Source organism: Primulina tabacum, chromosome 2 (genome assembly GCF_025594145.1).
Source record: "Primulina tabacum isolate GXHZ01 chromosome 2, ASM2559414v2, whole genome shotgun sequence".
Lineage (NCBI taxonomy): Eukaryota > Viridiplantae > Streptophyta > Magnoliopsida > Lamiales > Gesneriaceae > Primulina > Primulina tabacum.
In genome coordinates this window covers 10,903,895-10,920,103 of record NC_134551.1, presented here as the reverse complement: position 1 = coordinate 10,920,103, position 16,209 = coordinate 10,903,895, and the positions used below count along the sequence as shown (strand labels likewise).

Sequence of the window (16,209 nt, the reverse complement as noted above, 5' to 3'; positions counted from 1 at the left end):
TTATAAAATCGTCTCATTTCTATTAGGTTACTCTGAAATCGAGTTTGATCGTATTACCTTTTACGATAATTGTTTTTTTTTTTTTTTTTGAGAAATGAAACATTACATCCGCAAAAATAGAATAAAATATTGCAATTGCATTCTTATCTTTCTCCAGGGAAAAAAAAAAGAAAAAAGAGGAGAAATATTAAATAAAATGATGTCACCCACTTTTCTTTTTAAATTGGTATATTTAACGTGGATTTATTTTTTCTACTGGTGCATTGAATTACAAGGAGACGACGGTGGTGTAATTTATAATTTCATAAAAAAAGTAATGATCTCATGTTATCATCTGTCTCGTTTCAGAGAGAGAAATGAGAGAGGGGGAAATGGCTGTGTGAAGGAGTCTCGTCTTTCCTTTTCGCGTTGAATTTCTTACACAGCTTTTTGGTCTCACACATTTAAAAGCGAAACACATTAAACTCAGAGAGAACCAAATTGTACAAAATATATGTGTGTCTGTGTTTGCTATATATTTTAATTACAAAAAGGTTTGCGAGATTCTTGAAATAAACCAAAAGCCAACCAATTCATCGTCCTGTAGACCAAGATTCATTCTTTGGGTTTCCATTTTCAGTTTCTGTAAAGTTTGTTTCTTGCCTTTGGATTTTGCGGGGTTTGTCTCTTGTCGGTTGAAAGTCGGTTCAAGTTTGGATTTTCAAGATTCCTGGTTGGGAAGATCTGTGTTTAGATTCATCTTCAATCGTTGATTCTGATTAGGGAGAATAATATGAGAGCTGCTTTAAGCACAATTCAACAGACCCTTACATCAGATGCAGCAAACGTTCTCAACCTTTCGATAGCGGAAGCCGGCCGCCGGAACCACGGTCAGACGACGCCGCTGCACGTGGCGGCCACCCTGTTGGCTTCCCCGACGGGTTTCTTGCGGCAGGCATGCATCCGTTCTCACCCCAATTCAAGCCACCCTCTTCAGTGCCGCGCGTTGGAGCTCTGCTTCAGCGTGGCTCTCGAACGACTCCCCACCGCCCAAAACGTGTCAGCTCAATCGACGGAACCGCCGATATCGAACGCCCTCATGGCGGCGCTCAAGAGGGCTCAAGCCAATCAACGGCGCGGCTGCCCCGAGCAGCAGCAGCAGCCGCTTCTCGCCGTGAAAGTGGAGCTGGAGCAGCTGATTATATCCATACTCGATGATCCCAGTGTCAGCCGTGTGATGAGGGAGGCAAGCTTTTCAAGCCCAGCTGTAAAATCCACCATAGAACAATCGATTAATAGCTCCACCACGCAATCGAACCATCAGCATCAAATTAATGCTAGTAATGTAAATTTTGGAGCTAACTTTGCAGGAATTGTACCGAGAATCTCTTCTAATCCAGGTCTATTATCATCTCCGATGGCACATATTTCCCATGTGCCGAATCGGAACTTGTACTTGAACCCACGGCTGCAGCAGGGCGATGCAGCGCAGGCATCCACTCAGAAGGGTGAAGAAGTGAAAAGGGTTTTGGAAATAATGGCAAGAACCAAGAAAAAGAACCCGGTATTGGTGGGCGATACCGAACTTGAATCCGTCGTGAAGGAATTATTGAGAAAGATAGAAAATCAAGAACTGGGAAATGATGAGATTCTGAAAAATGCTCAGATAATCTCTATGGACAAAGATTTTGTATCTGATAAGAATCAGATACCAGTGAAGATCAAAGAATTAGGAGGCGTGATTGATAGCAAGATTGGGGCTGGAGGGGTGATTCTTGACTTGGGTAATTTGAAATGGCTTGTGGAGCAGCCTGCGAGTTCTGGTTTGACACAGCAACAGCAAATGATATCTGAAATTGGAAGGGCTGCCATAGCCGAAATGGCGAACTTATTGACCCGATTTGAAGGTGGAAGTAAGGATAATAGGCTTTGGTTGATTGGAACTGCAACATGTGAGACTTACTTGAGGTGTCAAGTTTATCATTCAACCATGGAAAATGATTTGGATCTGCAAGCAGTGCCGGTTGCTTCGAAATCGCCTCTTCCTGGAATGTTTCCCAGGTATATTTTCCCTTTAAATTGATTGGATTATGGTTCTGGGACGCAGTTAGATAAACTTTATGCTTTGATGATTGATTTACTTATTATGAATAAGGATTGAATTTTTGGTTTTTGTGTATTGATATGACGGTTTGATAGGGTTGAATCTTGGGTATGAATTGTTGTTGATTGTAGTTCATGTGACTGTAATCTTCTTGATGCGCTAAAAGAGAGAATTCTTGGTAACTAAATTGGGGTTCTTAAAAACTTTTATGCATTAATATATTTGAATTTGAAAGGATGAGAATCATTATCGAATTATTCACTTTGCTAGTTTCGTGAGACATTTTAAATTGTGTTGCTTTTTAAGATGATCTTATTTTTATACGTGTTATAGACTTGGAACCGAGAGGATTTCATGCAATCCGATTGAGTCTTTGAATCCTCTGAAGGCAACTCCAACTCCATTGCCTGCTTTAACAAGGCGTGTACCTGAGAACTTAGATACTACTCCACAAACTGCCTTTTGTTCTCAATGTTCAGAAAATTACGAGAAAGAGCTGGCTAAACTTGCTGCAATCGAGAAATCATTTTCCGAAGCTAAGCAAGACGCCACAAAGACATCTTTACCACAATGGATGCGAAACGTTGAACTTGATAGTAGTGATGCTAAAACAACTGATCAGTCACTGGTATGTTTCCGTTTTGAATTTTAGAAGTTGGGGAAAGAGATGAATTTAATCAAAGGGTGCTTATGTTACTTTTTGGCTTTACAGGGGAAGGGACAAGGGTCGCTTTCAAATCATAAGACTCAAGAACTTCAGAAGAAATGGAAGGATGCTTGCTTGAATCTTCATCCGAACTTTCATCAGAATAAACGTTTAGAAAAACTTGCTATGCCTACTCTCTCAATGACGAGTTTCTTGAATCCGAACTTGCTCTCACGTCCGTCATTCCAGCCGAAATTGCAGACTATGAAACCCATAGGGGAAACTTTTCAGCTCAACACAACTCCGGTAGCGATCCAACAACTTGCAGAACGCGAGAATAGCCGTCCAGGAAGTCCAGTGCAGACAGAGCTTGTTCTTGGAAGAAAAAAGACTGATAGTGTACTCGAAGAAGCTCCTGAAAATGAGGCAAAAGATTTTATCAGTTGCATCTCTTCTGAACCGCATACTAAGTTGTTCGATAAGTTTGCCGATAAATTGGACGCTGATACATACAAAAAACTCCTAAAGGGCCTAATGGAGAGAGCATGGTGGCAAGCAGAAGCAGCCTCGTCTATTGCTTCAGCAATTTCACGTTGCAGATTAGGCAATGGAAAGCGTCGGAGTGGTGGATCGAGGGGCGATATTTGGTTATTATTCACAGGACCGGACCGAGTTGGTAAGAATAAGATGGCTTCTGTTTTGGCTGACCAGATATGTGGTGCCAATCCAATAACAATATGTCTAGGCACGAGAAGGAACGATGGAGATTTGGATGTGAACTTCCGTGGGAGAACAGCGATGGATCGCATTACAGAGGCCATTAGAAGGAATCCTGTTTCGGTGATTTTGCTGGAGGATATCGATGAAGCAGATATGTTGGTTCGTGGGAGCATAAGACGTGCGATCGAGAGAGGCAGGCTCATCGATTCTCATGGTCGTGAAGTCGGTCTTGGAAATGCCATATTTGTTCTTACAGGAGATTGGTCGACACCTGATCCCGAATTGTTGAGAAATGGACATTTTGTAGATGAAAAGAAGCTAGCCTCCACAGCAAGTGGAAACTGGCAGTTGGGACTGGTTTTAAGAGATAAAAGTTCGAAAAGACGAGCAAATTGGTTGCACGAAGAACATGGATCGGTGAAATCGAGGAAAGAAATGGGATCTGGCCTCTCTCTCGACCTAAATCTTGCGGCATCCACTGATCATGATAATTATAGAACAGATGGATCTAACAATTCGAGCGATCTCACGATGCACCAGGAGGACGATCTTGGCCTCGCGAACTGGCCATTCTCTATTTCATCGGTGCCTCAGGAACTCGTCAATAATGTTGATGATACCATATTATTCAAGCCAGTTGACTCGGCTTTTGTCACTCAGGAGATCAAGAAAACAATGTCCATTAAATTTGCCATGACTGTTGATGACAAATTGTCTTTAGAAGTCGAAGATGATGTTGTGGAAAAGATCTTAGGTGGGCTATGGCATGACCGGACCAGTCTCGAAAAATGGATTGAAAATGTTTTGGCACCGAGCTTCGATCAACTGAAGGCACGTCTCCCATTCGGCGACAGGAGTAGCTTGGTTGCTCGTCTGGTGATCGAGTCACATTCGATTGACCATGGCAAGAGCAAGACTAATGGAGATTGGCTGCCTAGTAGCATCATAGTATAAGCAATATGAAGTTGAAACTTTTTTGCGGTACAAATCATATTTATGATTTCTTTTAGACACAGTTGTAAATATGGAAACTATTGGGTAGGATTATAGGAAGAAATGTTACAACTAAAGAGTAAAGATATGGGAAAAAAACGACCTTTTGAGAGTGAAAATTTGAAAGTCCAACGACCCTTGAGTTGTTCCTTCTTTTATCATTTATTTATTATTTTTCCCTAATTTTTCTTTTTTGATCTTGTAATAAATTGTTAGCTACTCTCCTCGTCGAATTATTGTGTATTGAATCCAATATTTACGTCATAAAAAAAAAATTTGGAAAGTATGATTTCTTCAAGTTGAATTAAAAAATGTAGGGCATTTACTGTATTCTACCGTATAAAGAGAGACACAACCAAACCAAGAAATAAGTAATGGTAATTAAAGTTTTTTTTTTTCCTTTCAAAAACCACGTGTGATTTTGTTTGAAATATTTTAAAAAGTTATAAAAACTTATGAATTGAGACATAACTCATCATCAATTTTACATTACACTTTGTCCGACGTTATTTGTGTTGGATTTGTCTATAATGATCAGGATTATGACATATATGATTTTTTTTGACACATGTCATGATCTTACTCGAGCAATTGAACAAGATCATGACGTGTAAAAAAATGACATATATCATGATCTTGTCTCGTGCGACATTTTTTGCATATACAAGATTGACAAAATCATACGTTATATAATTTTGTCTGTTATGAATGTAATAGGATACATTATTGTCAATTTTTTTTTATAAATTATTAATTCTTAATCCTTAAAAGATTTTATGTTTTATCGCGTTGATCTTATGGAGAGTCTAGAGATGTCCAATTTTAGGGGTGTCAATTCGGGTGAGTTGAGTTGGGTCGGGTTGAGCAATAATACTATTCAAAAATTGCTCAACCGAACCCGATCCAACCCGAACCCGAATCAACCCGATTAACACGTTTTTGAATTTTTTTTTACATTTTTTAAATAAAATTAAATAAAATTCAAAAAAAAATATTTTAATTTAAACATTTAATAACAAAACTTCTCTCATAAATATGATTTAAATTTGAAAGTCTAATTATAGAAAAATAAAGTATATTTACTAAATCAAATATATCATTGTTTAACAAATAAAAAATGTTCAAAATAAATATTAAATTATGAAAATTTATGATATAAATTATACAATAAATATTTTTCAGACATACAATAAATAAAAATGTGGGCAATATTTATTAATTATATATTTTTCAAAAAAAATTAAAATTTTCTGGTAAACCGAACCTAACACAACCCAATCATTTTTCGGTCAGCTATCGGGTCCAACTCGAGCCCGAAAATCCCAAACTCAAACCTGATTTTTTCATATTAAATCATGTCGAATTGATGGGTTGTGTCTGATTTTGACACTCCTATCCAATTTAGATAAATTTGCCCTATCAACACATTATTTTTGTCATTGAGGGCAAAAATGCCATTTCAGTTATTAGGTTTTTTTTTTTTTTTTTGAAATAGTCTTTCATGGCTTTTGAGTTTGTGCTGGCAGACTTTTCATTAGACGTAGTCAAATATAAACTTTTGGCTTTGATTATTCGGCTGGAAAGGTGGGCCTAGTTCAAATATTTTCAACATTCAAATATTCAACATTCAAATATTCAATACTCACATTTTAAATATATTTTTCAACACTCCCCCTTGTGATGATGATCATAATGATTGTCTTCATTACGTGTTTTTATACTGCCTCGTTAAAAACCTTACTAGGAAAAACCCATTGGGATAAAAACCATAGTAAGGGAAAAAGAGTGCAGTCACGTAAACTCCCCCTCATGTTGACACGAACAATTCTTCACAAATTTCGTAGATTGCGCATCCCAATATTATATATATGCTTTCTGAATATTGACGTAGGAAGCGCCTTTGTGAAGAGATCTGATGAATTTTCACTTGATTGAATGTGACGAACATCAATACATCTATTCTTCTCAAGCTCCTTGGTGAATGCGAAGAACTTAGGAGGAATATGTTTAGTTCTGTCGCTTTTTATGTATCCTTCTTTCATTTGAGCAACACATGCAGCATTATCTTCATATAGTATCACAGGCTTCTCATCAGATGATAATCCGCATGAAATTTGGATATGTTGGGTCATTGATTTTAACCACACACATTCACGACTTGCTTCATGTAGTGCAATAATCTCGGCATGATTTGATGAAGTTGTTACGAGCGTTTGTTTCTGAGAACGCCAAGATATTGCAGTGCCTCCACGAGTAAATACATATCCAGTTTGGGAACGTGCCTTGTGTGGATCAGATAAGTATCCAGCATCAGCATAACCAATTATACTTGGATTAGCATCTTTTGAATACAAAAGTCCCAAGTCTGTCGTTCCTCGTAGATAACGGAATATATGTTTAATTCCGTTCCAGTGTCTCTTTGTTGGATATGTGCTAAATCTTGCCAACAGATTCACGGCAAAAGATATATCAGGCCTTGTACAATTTGTAAGGTACATAAGGGCACCGATGGCACTTAGATATGGTACTTCTGGACCAAGAATATCTTCATCATCTTCACATGGACGGAATGGATCCTTTTCTATGTTTAATGATCTAACAACCATTGGAGTACTTAAAGGATTTGCTTTATCCATATTAAAACGTTTAAGGATCTTTTCTGTATAATTTGTCTGGTGAACAAACATTCCACATTCTTTTTGTTCAATTTGTAAACCCAGACAATACTTGGTTTTTCCAACATCCTTCATTTCAAATTCTTCCTTCAAGTATGACACAGCTTCTTGAATTTCTTTATTCGTTCCAATGATGTTTAAATCATCAACATATACAGCAATAATTACGCATCCGGATGTTGTTTTCTTAATGAAAACACAAGGGCATATTGAATTATTTACATATCCCGTTTTCATCAAGTGATCACTTAGTCGATTATACCACATTCGACCTGATTGCTTTAACCCATATAATGATCTTTGTAATTTCACAGAATAACATTCCCTGGGTTTTGAACTTTGTGCTTCAGGCATCTTAAATCCTTCAGGGATTTTCATATATATATTACTATCAAGTGATCCATATAAGTAAGCTGTAACAACATCCATAAGACGCATTTCTAAATTTTCAGATACCGCCAAGCTAATCAAATACTGAAACGTAATTGCATCCATCACAGGAGAATACGTTTCTTCATAATCAATTCCAGGCCTTTGAGAAAAACCTTGTGCAACAAGTCGAGCTTTATATCTTACTATTTCATTTTTCTCATTTCGCTTTCGAATAAAAACCCATTTGTATCCAACAGGTTTTACACCTTCAGGTGTAAGGACTATAGGTCCAAAAACATTACGTTTATTTAGCGAATTTAATTCAACCTGGATGACATCTTTCCATTTTATCCAATCCTGCCGATTTTTACATTCACCAAAAGATTTTGGTTCATGATCTTCGTTATCATTTATGATGTCGATTGCCACATTATAAGAAAATATATCATCAATTTCATCTATATCTTTTCGGTTCCATATTTTTCCAGTATTAATATAATTGATAGAGATTTCATGATTCTCGTCAGTTTGTGGTTCTGACAGAACATTTTCATCATCATGTGTTTCTTCAGGAACACCATTCTCTATTTTGTGATCATCATGTGTTTCTTCAGAAACGTCATTCTTTATTTTGTGATCATCGTGTTTCTCTATGAATTTTCTTTTTCGAGGATTTTTATCCTTGGAACCGACTGGCCTTCCACGCTTCAGGCGTTTAATGACATCATGAGTATCTTCCATTTGTTTCTTTGGAATTTCAATTCGAGCAGGGGCATTTGCAGCATGTATATATGATTTAGTTACCCCTTTTGTGTCTGCAAATGCATCTGGTATTTGATTTGCTATTCTTTGCAAGTGTACAATTTGTTGTACATCTTTTTCACATTGTTTTGTTCTTGGATCCAGATGTAACAATGATGATACATACCATGTAATTTCCTTTTCGGTATGTTTCTGTTCTCCCCCTAACATTGGGAAGATTTCCTCATTAAAATGACAATCAGCAAAACGTGCTGTGAACACGTCGCCTGTCTGAGGTTCAAGATATCGAATGATTGATGGACTATCATAACCGATATAAATTCCAACCTTTCTTTGAGGTCCCATTTTCTTTCGTTGCGGTGGTGCAATAGGCACATACACCATACATCCAAAAATTCTCAGATGAGAAATGTCTGGTTCTTTACCAAATGCAAGCTGCAATGGGGAGTATTTATGATATGCACTTGGTCTGATGCGAATTAATGAAGCAGCGTGTAAAATTGCATGTCCCCATATAGAAATAAGGAGCTTTGTTTTCATAATCATTGGTCTAGCAATCATTTGCAGACGTTTAATCAATGATTCAGCCAATCCATTCTGTGTATGTACATGAGCAACAGGATGCTCAACAATGATTCCCATAGACATACAATAATCATTGAAAGTTTGGGAAGTAAATTCACCAGCATTATCAAGTCTAATTTTCTTGATTGTATAATCGGGAAATTGATTCCTCAATTTTATTATTTGAGCAAGTAATCTTGCAAATGCAACATTTCGAGTTGATAATAAACATACATGTGACCATCTGCTGGAGGCATCAATCAATACCATAAAGTATCTGAATGGTCCACATGGTGGATGGATTGGTCCACAAATATCACCCTGAATACGTTCAAGAAACATTGGTGATTCAGTTTGGATTTTGACTGGTGATGGTCTTATAATAAGTTTTCCAAGAGAACATGCTTTACATTGAAACTTATTATTCTGAAAGATCTTCTGGTCTTTCAGTGGATGACCATGTGTATTTTCTATAATTCTTCGCATCATTGTTGAACCAGGATGTCCCAATCGATCATGCCAATTGGTTAATATCGAAGAATTATCAACTACCATGTTTGATTCAATGGGACTTATATGTGTATAATGCAATCCAGTAGGGAGCATTGGTAGTTTTTCAATCACATATTTCTTTCCTGATTTATATGTGATAAGACACATATATTTCTCATTCCCTTCATTCATTGTTTGAGTATCATACCCATGGGAATATATATCATTAAAACTCAACAAATTTCTTTTCGATTGTGGTGAATATAAAGCATCATTGATCAAAAATTTTGTACCATTAGGTAACAAAAATTGTGCTTTACCACATCCTTTAATCAAGTCTACAGGACCTGATATTGTATTCACCGTTGTTTTTGTTGGTTTTAGTTCCAAGAAATATCTTTTATCTCGGAGGATAGTGTGCGTTGTACCACTATCGGGTATGCAAACTTCAGCTTTGCTCATAGCATTTTCCATATTTGAACTTCAAAAAAATATGCAATGAAATAAATTACTTGCAATATATATTTAAATATAACACAAATCATAATTATACAATAAAACATTATTCTATGAATACATGAAAAATAGATTTTTGTACATTTATATTCTACCATTATATTGTTCATTTTCAGAGAAATCGTTGAGAAAATCTGCAGCATCAATATTGTTCATTTCTATCCCACCAACATATTGATCATTTCCAGAGAAATCATTCATAAAATCACCAGCATCAAAATGAGTTGCATCACTCAAACGGTCACTGCGTTCAGTGAAGTTGGTCTCCTTTTCTTTCCCCTTTAATGATTCTTTATAAAGTTTACAAAGGTGCTCAGGGGCTCGACAAACTTTGGACCAATGTCCTGGAGTACCACATCTGTAACAAGAACTTTCATATCTTTTTGAGTGCTTCTCATTAACACTTGTATTCTCATGATGCCTTTTCTGTGGATGGTTTGGGACGTTCTTTTGAGATGAGTTATAAAAATAACTATCTCGATTATTTTCAAAACCACGGCCTTGACCACGACCACGGCCAATTCCACGTCCACGTCCACGTCCACGACCTCGACCTCGACCAAAACCTTGTCTTTGAATTTGATTTTGGTTTCCAGGTTTAAATTCATTTTTACTTACAGCATTTACTTCTGGAAATGCTGTTGATCCAGTGGGTCGGGACTGATGATTTCTCATTAATAGCTCGTTGTTTTTTTCCGCCACAAGAAGACAGGCGATGAGTTCAGAATATCTCGCGAATCCACGTACTCTATATTGTTGCTGTAGAGTAATATTTGATGCATGAAACGTGGAAAATGTTTTTTCAAGCATCTCAGATTCTGTGACCTCATGTCCACAAAATTTTAATTGCGAGATTATTCTATACATCGCCGAATTGTAATCACTGACTTTTTTAAAGTCTTGGAATCTCAATGTATTCCATTCATCCCGGGCGGTCGGAAGTATAACTTCTCTTATATGTTCGAATCTTTCTTTTAATCCCTTCCACAAAGCCATGGGATTTTTTTCAGTCAGATATTCACATTTCAATCCATCGTCGAGATGTCGACGCAAAAATATCATGGCTCTTGCCTTTTCTTGTGACGTGCATATGCCATTTTCTTTAATGGTCTCGCTTAGACCCAATGACTCAAGATGCATTTCTACATCTAGAGTCCATGGCATATAATTCTTTCCCGTGATGTCGAGCGCAACAAATTCGAGCTTTGTTAAATTTGACATGGTGGTACTAAAAAATTACGATGCATTTTATTAGTTAATAATTATTGCAATACAAAGTAACGGATAAACAACAAGTACAAGTATTTGTAAAAATAAAGAAAACACACGAGGAGGATATTCTCCGATAAATAAAAGACTCGTGAGTATGATAACCAAAATAATTAAAAATAACCTTGAGAAAACCATCTTCTTTTTTCTTCGAAAAATTTGATGATGAATAATTTTTAGAGAAGAAGAGAAAGTTGGAGTGATGGAATGTGTTTGTGAGATCATATTTATAGGGCAAAAAATAGCCGTTGTTTACCATTTATGACCGTTGGGGTACAAAAAAAATAAAGGTATGTATTTGTATAATTTTATGATAATAATATGATATATATAATATTAGACATATTTAAATAATTATGTATATCATATCATAATATTATAATGAGTGTCATAATTTATTTTGTTTAAAAACCTTATAGGCTTTTATACTTGTCGTATCCCTTACCGGGAGTGTGGGATGTCGTCTTAACATCCTCCCAGGATTTATAACAAGTTTATGAAAAATTATTTTTATTATTTCTAATAATAACATTATATTGTATATTAAATAAATACACAATAAATAAATAACAGTAAAATAAATATAATTATTTGTGTTACCTTTTTCTTCTGTTTGGAGCTTGGAAAAGTATGTAGGACTTTTAGAGCTTCGTGCTGATAACGTGTTGTGAAAAAGTAAAAATTTATGGTAAAAAGTAAAAATCTCAAACTCTCAAAATTTACCAAACTACACACTTTATAATATTTTTCTCTCTACTCAATTGCGATTTTCTTCACAAATGAGAGATCTATTTATAGGAAATCTTTACAAATAATCCAAAAATAAAATACATCATTACCTACATCATCACACACTAATTTTCAATATTTACAACTCTTATTTTCAACATTCAAATATTCAACATTCAAATATTCAATACTCACATTTTAAATATATTTTTCAACAAAAAATACATTTATGTGCCACAAAATTATTTTTTTATATTTTTATTTTAATTTTTTTTTTATCTTGGGCCAAGTTTCATTGGACTAATCCTAAATGTGACAATAATTTATACACATTCAAAATAAACATAAAAACTAATATGATATAGTCTTATATGTCAATTTTGTGATACAAATATCATATTTGAGTTATCAATGAAAAATTATTACTTATTATGTCAAAGTATTACTTTTTATTCTAAATATATAACCATGATTAACCCGTCTCACGGAAAAAATCCATAATATCGTCTCATAATAAACGTATTCAAAATAATTGTAGTTGCCAAATCAAGCACGATTCTATGTTTTTAAGAAATGATTTTCTCTTTCAAATATACTTGTACACGTGTTGGTAATATGTATACGTGTTTTGAGATTTTTTTCCTTCAAAGTATGAAGTTGAGATGATAATAAAAATCATCACAAATTTCATACTAAGCATGAAATATGGTTAGAATTACAGGCTATTATTAATTGTGATTGATTGGTGATTATTATTATGGTTTTTATTCTTGATATGGTCAAAGTCAACATTTTTATTTTTATTTTTTTAATTTACAGTTGCATATTATTTATGTACACTTAACTTGGACATTTAAGAAATATATTTTATATTATATTATATTTTATATAGATATACACACACACACACATATTCCAATAATAATTAAGTCGTAATGTATGCCTTTTGTATTTTATTGCAGTTGGACAGGAAAAACATGTGTGTTTTAGGATTTTAATTAGGCATAAAATGCATTTTAATGTCCCAATGAATGGTTGAGGTCGAGCAATAAGTATTTTTTTCCATATCGAAGAGTACTTATTTTTTAGATCAGTGAAATTTGTTCATATAAAATAAATTCAAATAAGATTTATTCGTTGTTAAAAAGAAAAGAACTATACTCCAAAACAAAACAAAAAAGATTTAACCGACATAATTTTATCTTTTACGCATTTTCCCAAAAAAGTCAGTTTAAGTTGGTAGATTATTTTTTCCTTAATTTTTTTTTAAAATTTTTTTGGATATTCTACGAATTTTAATTTCTGAAACATCGAAATTGTAACATGATTCCATCTCCAATTTCGAATCAGTTACGTTTTAAACAGATGTTTATCGAGCCAACTTGTTGTTTGTATTTTATTAATTTTTATGCAAAAACAATCATTATTTTAATAATATTATGACATATCCTTGATATGTATACGAATGTAAGCTGCATATAAAGCCCTTAAATATAAGTATCATGACATCCACAAGTCATGTGAATTATGAAATTCATTACGATGGTTATTGTATATTTTAAATTTGTTCCTAGTCGATTCAGTCGCAAAAAAAAAAAAGAAGATAAAGGTCGTTCGAGCTAGAGACTAGTATCTGTGATTTAAACGCGACGTTCATTGGTAAGGACATGAAAATGTTCATTCATACAGATGGATGCTCAGATGAAACACTGAAATCTTTCCTCAAACTTTTCAAATGGTTATCACTTACCTAGTGGATTAATCAGGAATTATGGTTATACACCATTAGTTCTTAGACTCTGAACAACATGAAGGTTCTACGAACTAGCACTGCACTTTGACTCGTTTATCGAATCCAAAAGGATCATCAGGTAACGAGTTTGAGTGTGTCCTAACTTACATAGGAGCTGATGTATTGTAGCGGGGGATTCATCGCTTACCTACGGGTGTGAATATCCTATGTGATATGATGAGTTAATACTGTAAGAAATCTCTGACCAGAGTAAGACATGTGCATTATGGAAAGATGTTTCCTTAATTGCACATACAATGTCACTATGATTACTCAAAGATAAATCACATAGTTATAAAATTCGTTTACAACTCTCGATATACTAATGATTGCAGATTCGACCAAGATAAATGTATTGAAGGGACCGTATTGTATACTAACCACAACCCACTAATTCTTGTGTGCACTATCAGTGATACTTAGGGGATAATGAGACGATGATACTAGAACTTTTACCATGATCCGATGGGTGCAATCAGACTTGCTTTCTGACATTCTTGATCAAGAAGTTGATGAAGGATTAAATAATGAGGCTAATCAGGATAAGCCCGAATAAAGACAAATGTTGTCCAAAATCACATGAAGTTGTGGATAAAAGAATAATTGCATCCATGAACCATCGAGGATCACACAAATATTGAATTTTGTATTCTGATTGAGATAGTCGAATTCAATTAGTTGAATTTGATGAAGATCAACCAGATAGCTTATAAAATAGTTTATAAGTAGGATCATATTTGGAAGTTGTGAAAGTTAGCATCACTGCTAATTTTGTGAGGAGAAACTAACTGCCTAATTTAGTGAAAGAGTTCCAAAATAGGCATCTGCCAAAAATGAATTTGTGAAAAATTTTGATTTTGAAATTTTCACTTTTCATTATAATAATTAGATTTGTACCATCGTTACATATGTATTGTCTTATCGTCGATCGATTTATAATGAAATCACAATTATTTAATTGGTAAATTTATGATATGATAATTAAATATTAATTAAGAAGTTTGACTACTATGTAAAATTCTTACGAAAAATTATTAGAAGGGTTTAAAATTAATTAATACCACTTTAATGAAATCAAAAATTCTCATCGTGGATCGAATTATAATGAAAACCAATTCTTCGCCATTTGATTGGAGAATAAAAAAAATTCTAGGCCACTTTAATTAAGACTCAAGCAAGTCACGGCACCTTTTCCACCACAGTGCACCGTCGCATTATTACTGGAGTTTCCAATTCCACCGATCTCGTCTCGATGAAAAATCTCTTTTACTTTTTTGATGTAAATCAGAAGAGAAATTCATAATTCAATCGTGGATCTGATTAGAAAAATTGAATAACAATATTACTTCCAGTTGATTGTTAGTTGGAAATTAAAAGAAAAACAATTTCCGCTAATCAGAGATATTTTGATGTTCAATGTTTAGAACACAAAAATAAATAACTCTAGACACCATATAATTTTTATTTGAATAGTATGATTATCAGATATTTTGATTTTCAAAACTAAAATTTCTTTAAAAATTTAAAATTCCTCCGTTACATGCTATAAAACAATATTTCAATATTTTTATACATAATAAACAATTGGACGATCTCATTGGAAACAGTACGTGAATATCAAATCTCTCGAAACTTTCACGTCATAATAATAAATAAAACACACATAACACACATATTCACATGTGCTTAGCTTAGCTAAATGTTAAAAATACATGTGGGTCTCTTATAATTAACATAATTAGCGAATTATAAATTTTATAAAGAAAATCAAATTTCTAATGATGTTCTGAAATATATAAATTTCTCTCTAAATTTTCTAGCTAGAACGTGCCATGCTATGGTCCAATTATTTAAATCAATTAAAAAGTCGTCAAACTTGCAAAATATCAGACACAAGGCAACAAGCACCACTTAAATATTCTATTATTTTTGTATTAAAAAAATAAGAAGAATAAAATTATTTTTGGCCATGCTGATACACCAGGAAATTATAAAATCAATTTTTTTTATTCCAAAAAAATTAATTTTCCAGTCGACAGGATAAATCTTTTGACATATCTTTTAGCTAACAGACAACCCATCTCTTTAATGCCCCCGTGGACTTTAATAACCACAAATCGGAGTCCCACAATGCACGTAATTAATATTCCAAAAGAGGGCGTTTCCCTTAAATCTGGACACGCCTTTGAAACAAACATCGACTTCAAATAAGCCAACATACATACCTGACAAAAATGTTGCTATCGGGCGGCTTCAAAAGTGCGCATGACGCTTCTACACGCTTAGCTAGGTGATATCCTTTTTTTATTTCTATATTATTGTAGATTGAAGTATGTTACTTAAACATGGATGTTAACATACTGGGATCCAAACAACTGAAATATTTGATTTACAAATATTTGAGTTGTTGTATCATATGTGATGGTACCGGGATTTTATCTCGAGTTTGGTATGAAGATCGGATCTTCAAATCTTCGCAACTGAGTGGATCGAGTCGGTGCTTTGGGTTCTACACATAAAAAAAAGTGTTACGAGCGCCACTGAGTTTTTCGACGTGATCTTTCAGCTCAGGGAGTAAACTTAAAAGTGAGATATA

General features: G+C 34.3%; 1 protein-coding gene across 1 annotated transcript; it reads left to right on the top strand.

The window, feature by feature from the left end:
* The first annotated feature begins 316 nt into the window (after positions 1-316).
* Positions 317-4,685, top strand: LOC142530308 (protein SUPPRESSOR OF MAX2 1A-like). The gene is made up of 3 exons (XM_075636084.1): positions 317-2,040; positions 2,417-2,711; positions 2,796-4,685. The coding sequence occupies exons 1-3, from the start codon at positions 773-775 to the stop codon at positions 4,401-4,403; spliced, it is 3,171 nt and encodes a 1,056-aa protein (XP_075492199.1). The 5' UTR covers positions 317-772; the 3' UTR covers positions 4,404-4,685.
* The last annotated feature ends 11,524 nt before the right edge of the window (positions 4,686-16,209 follow it).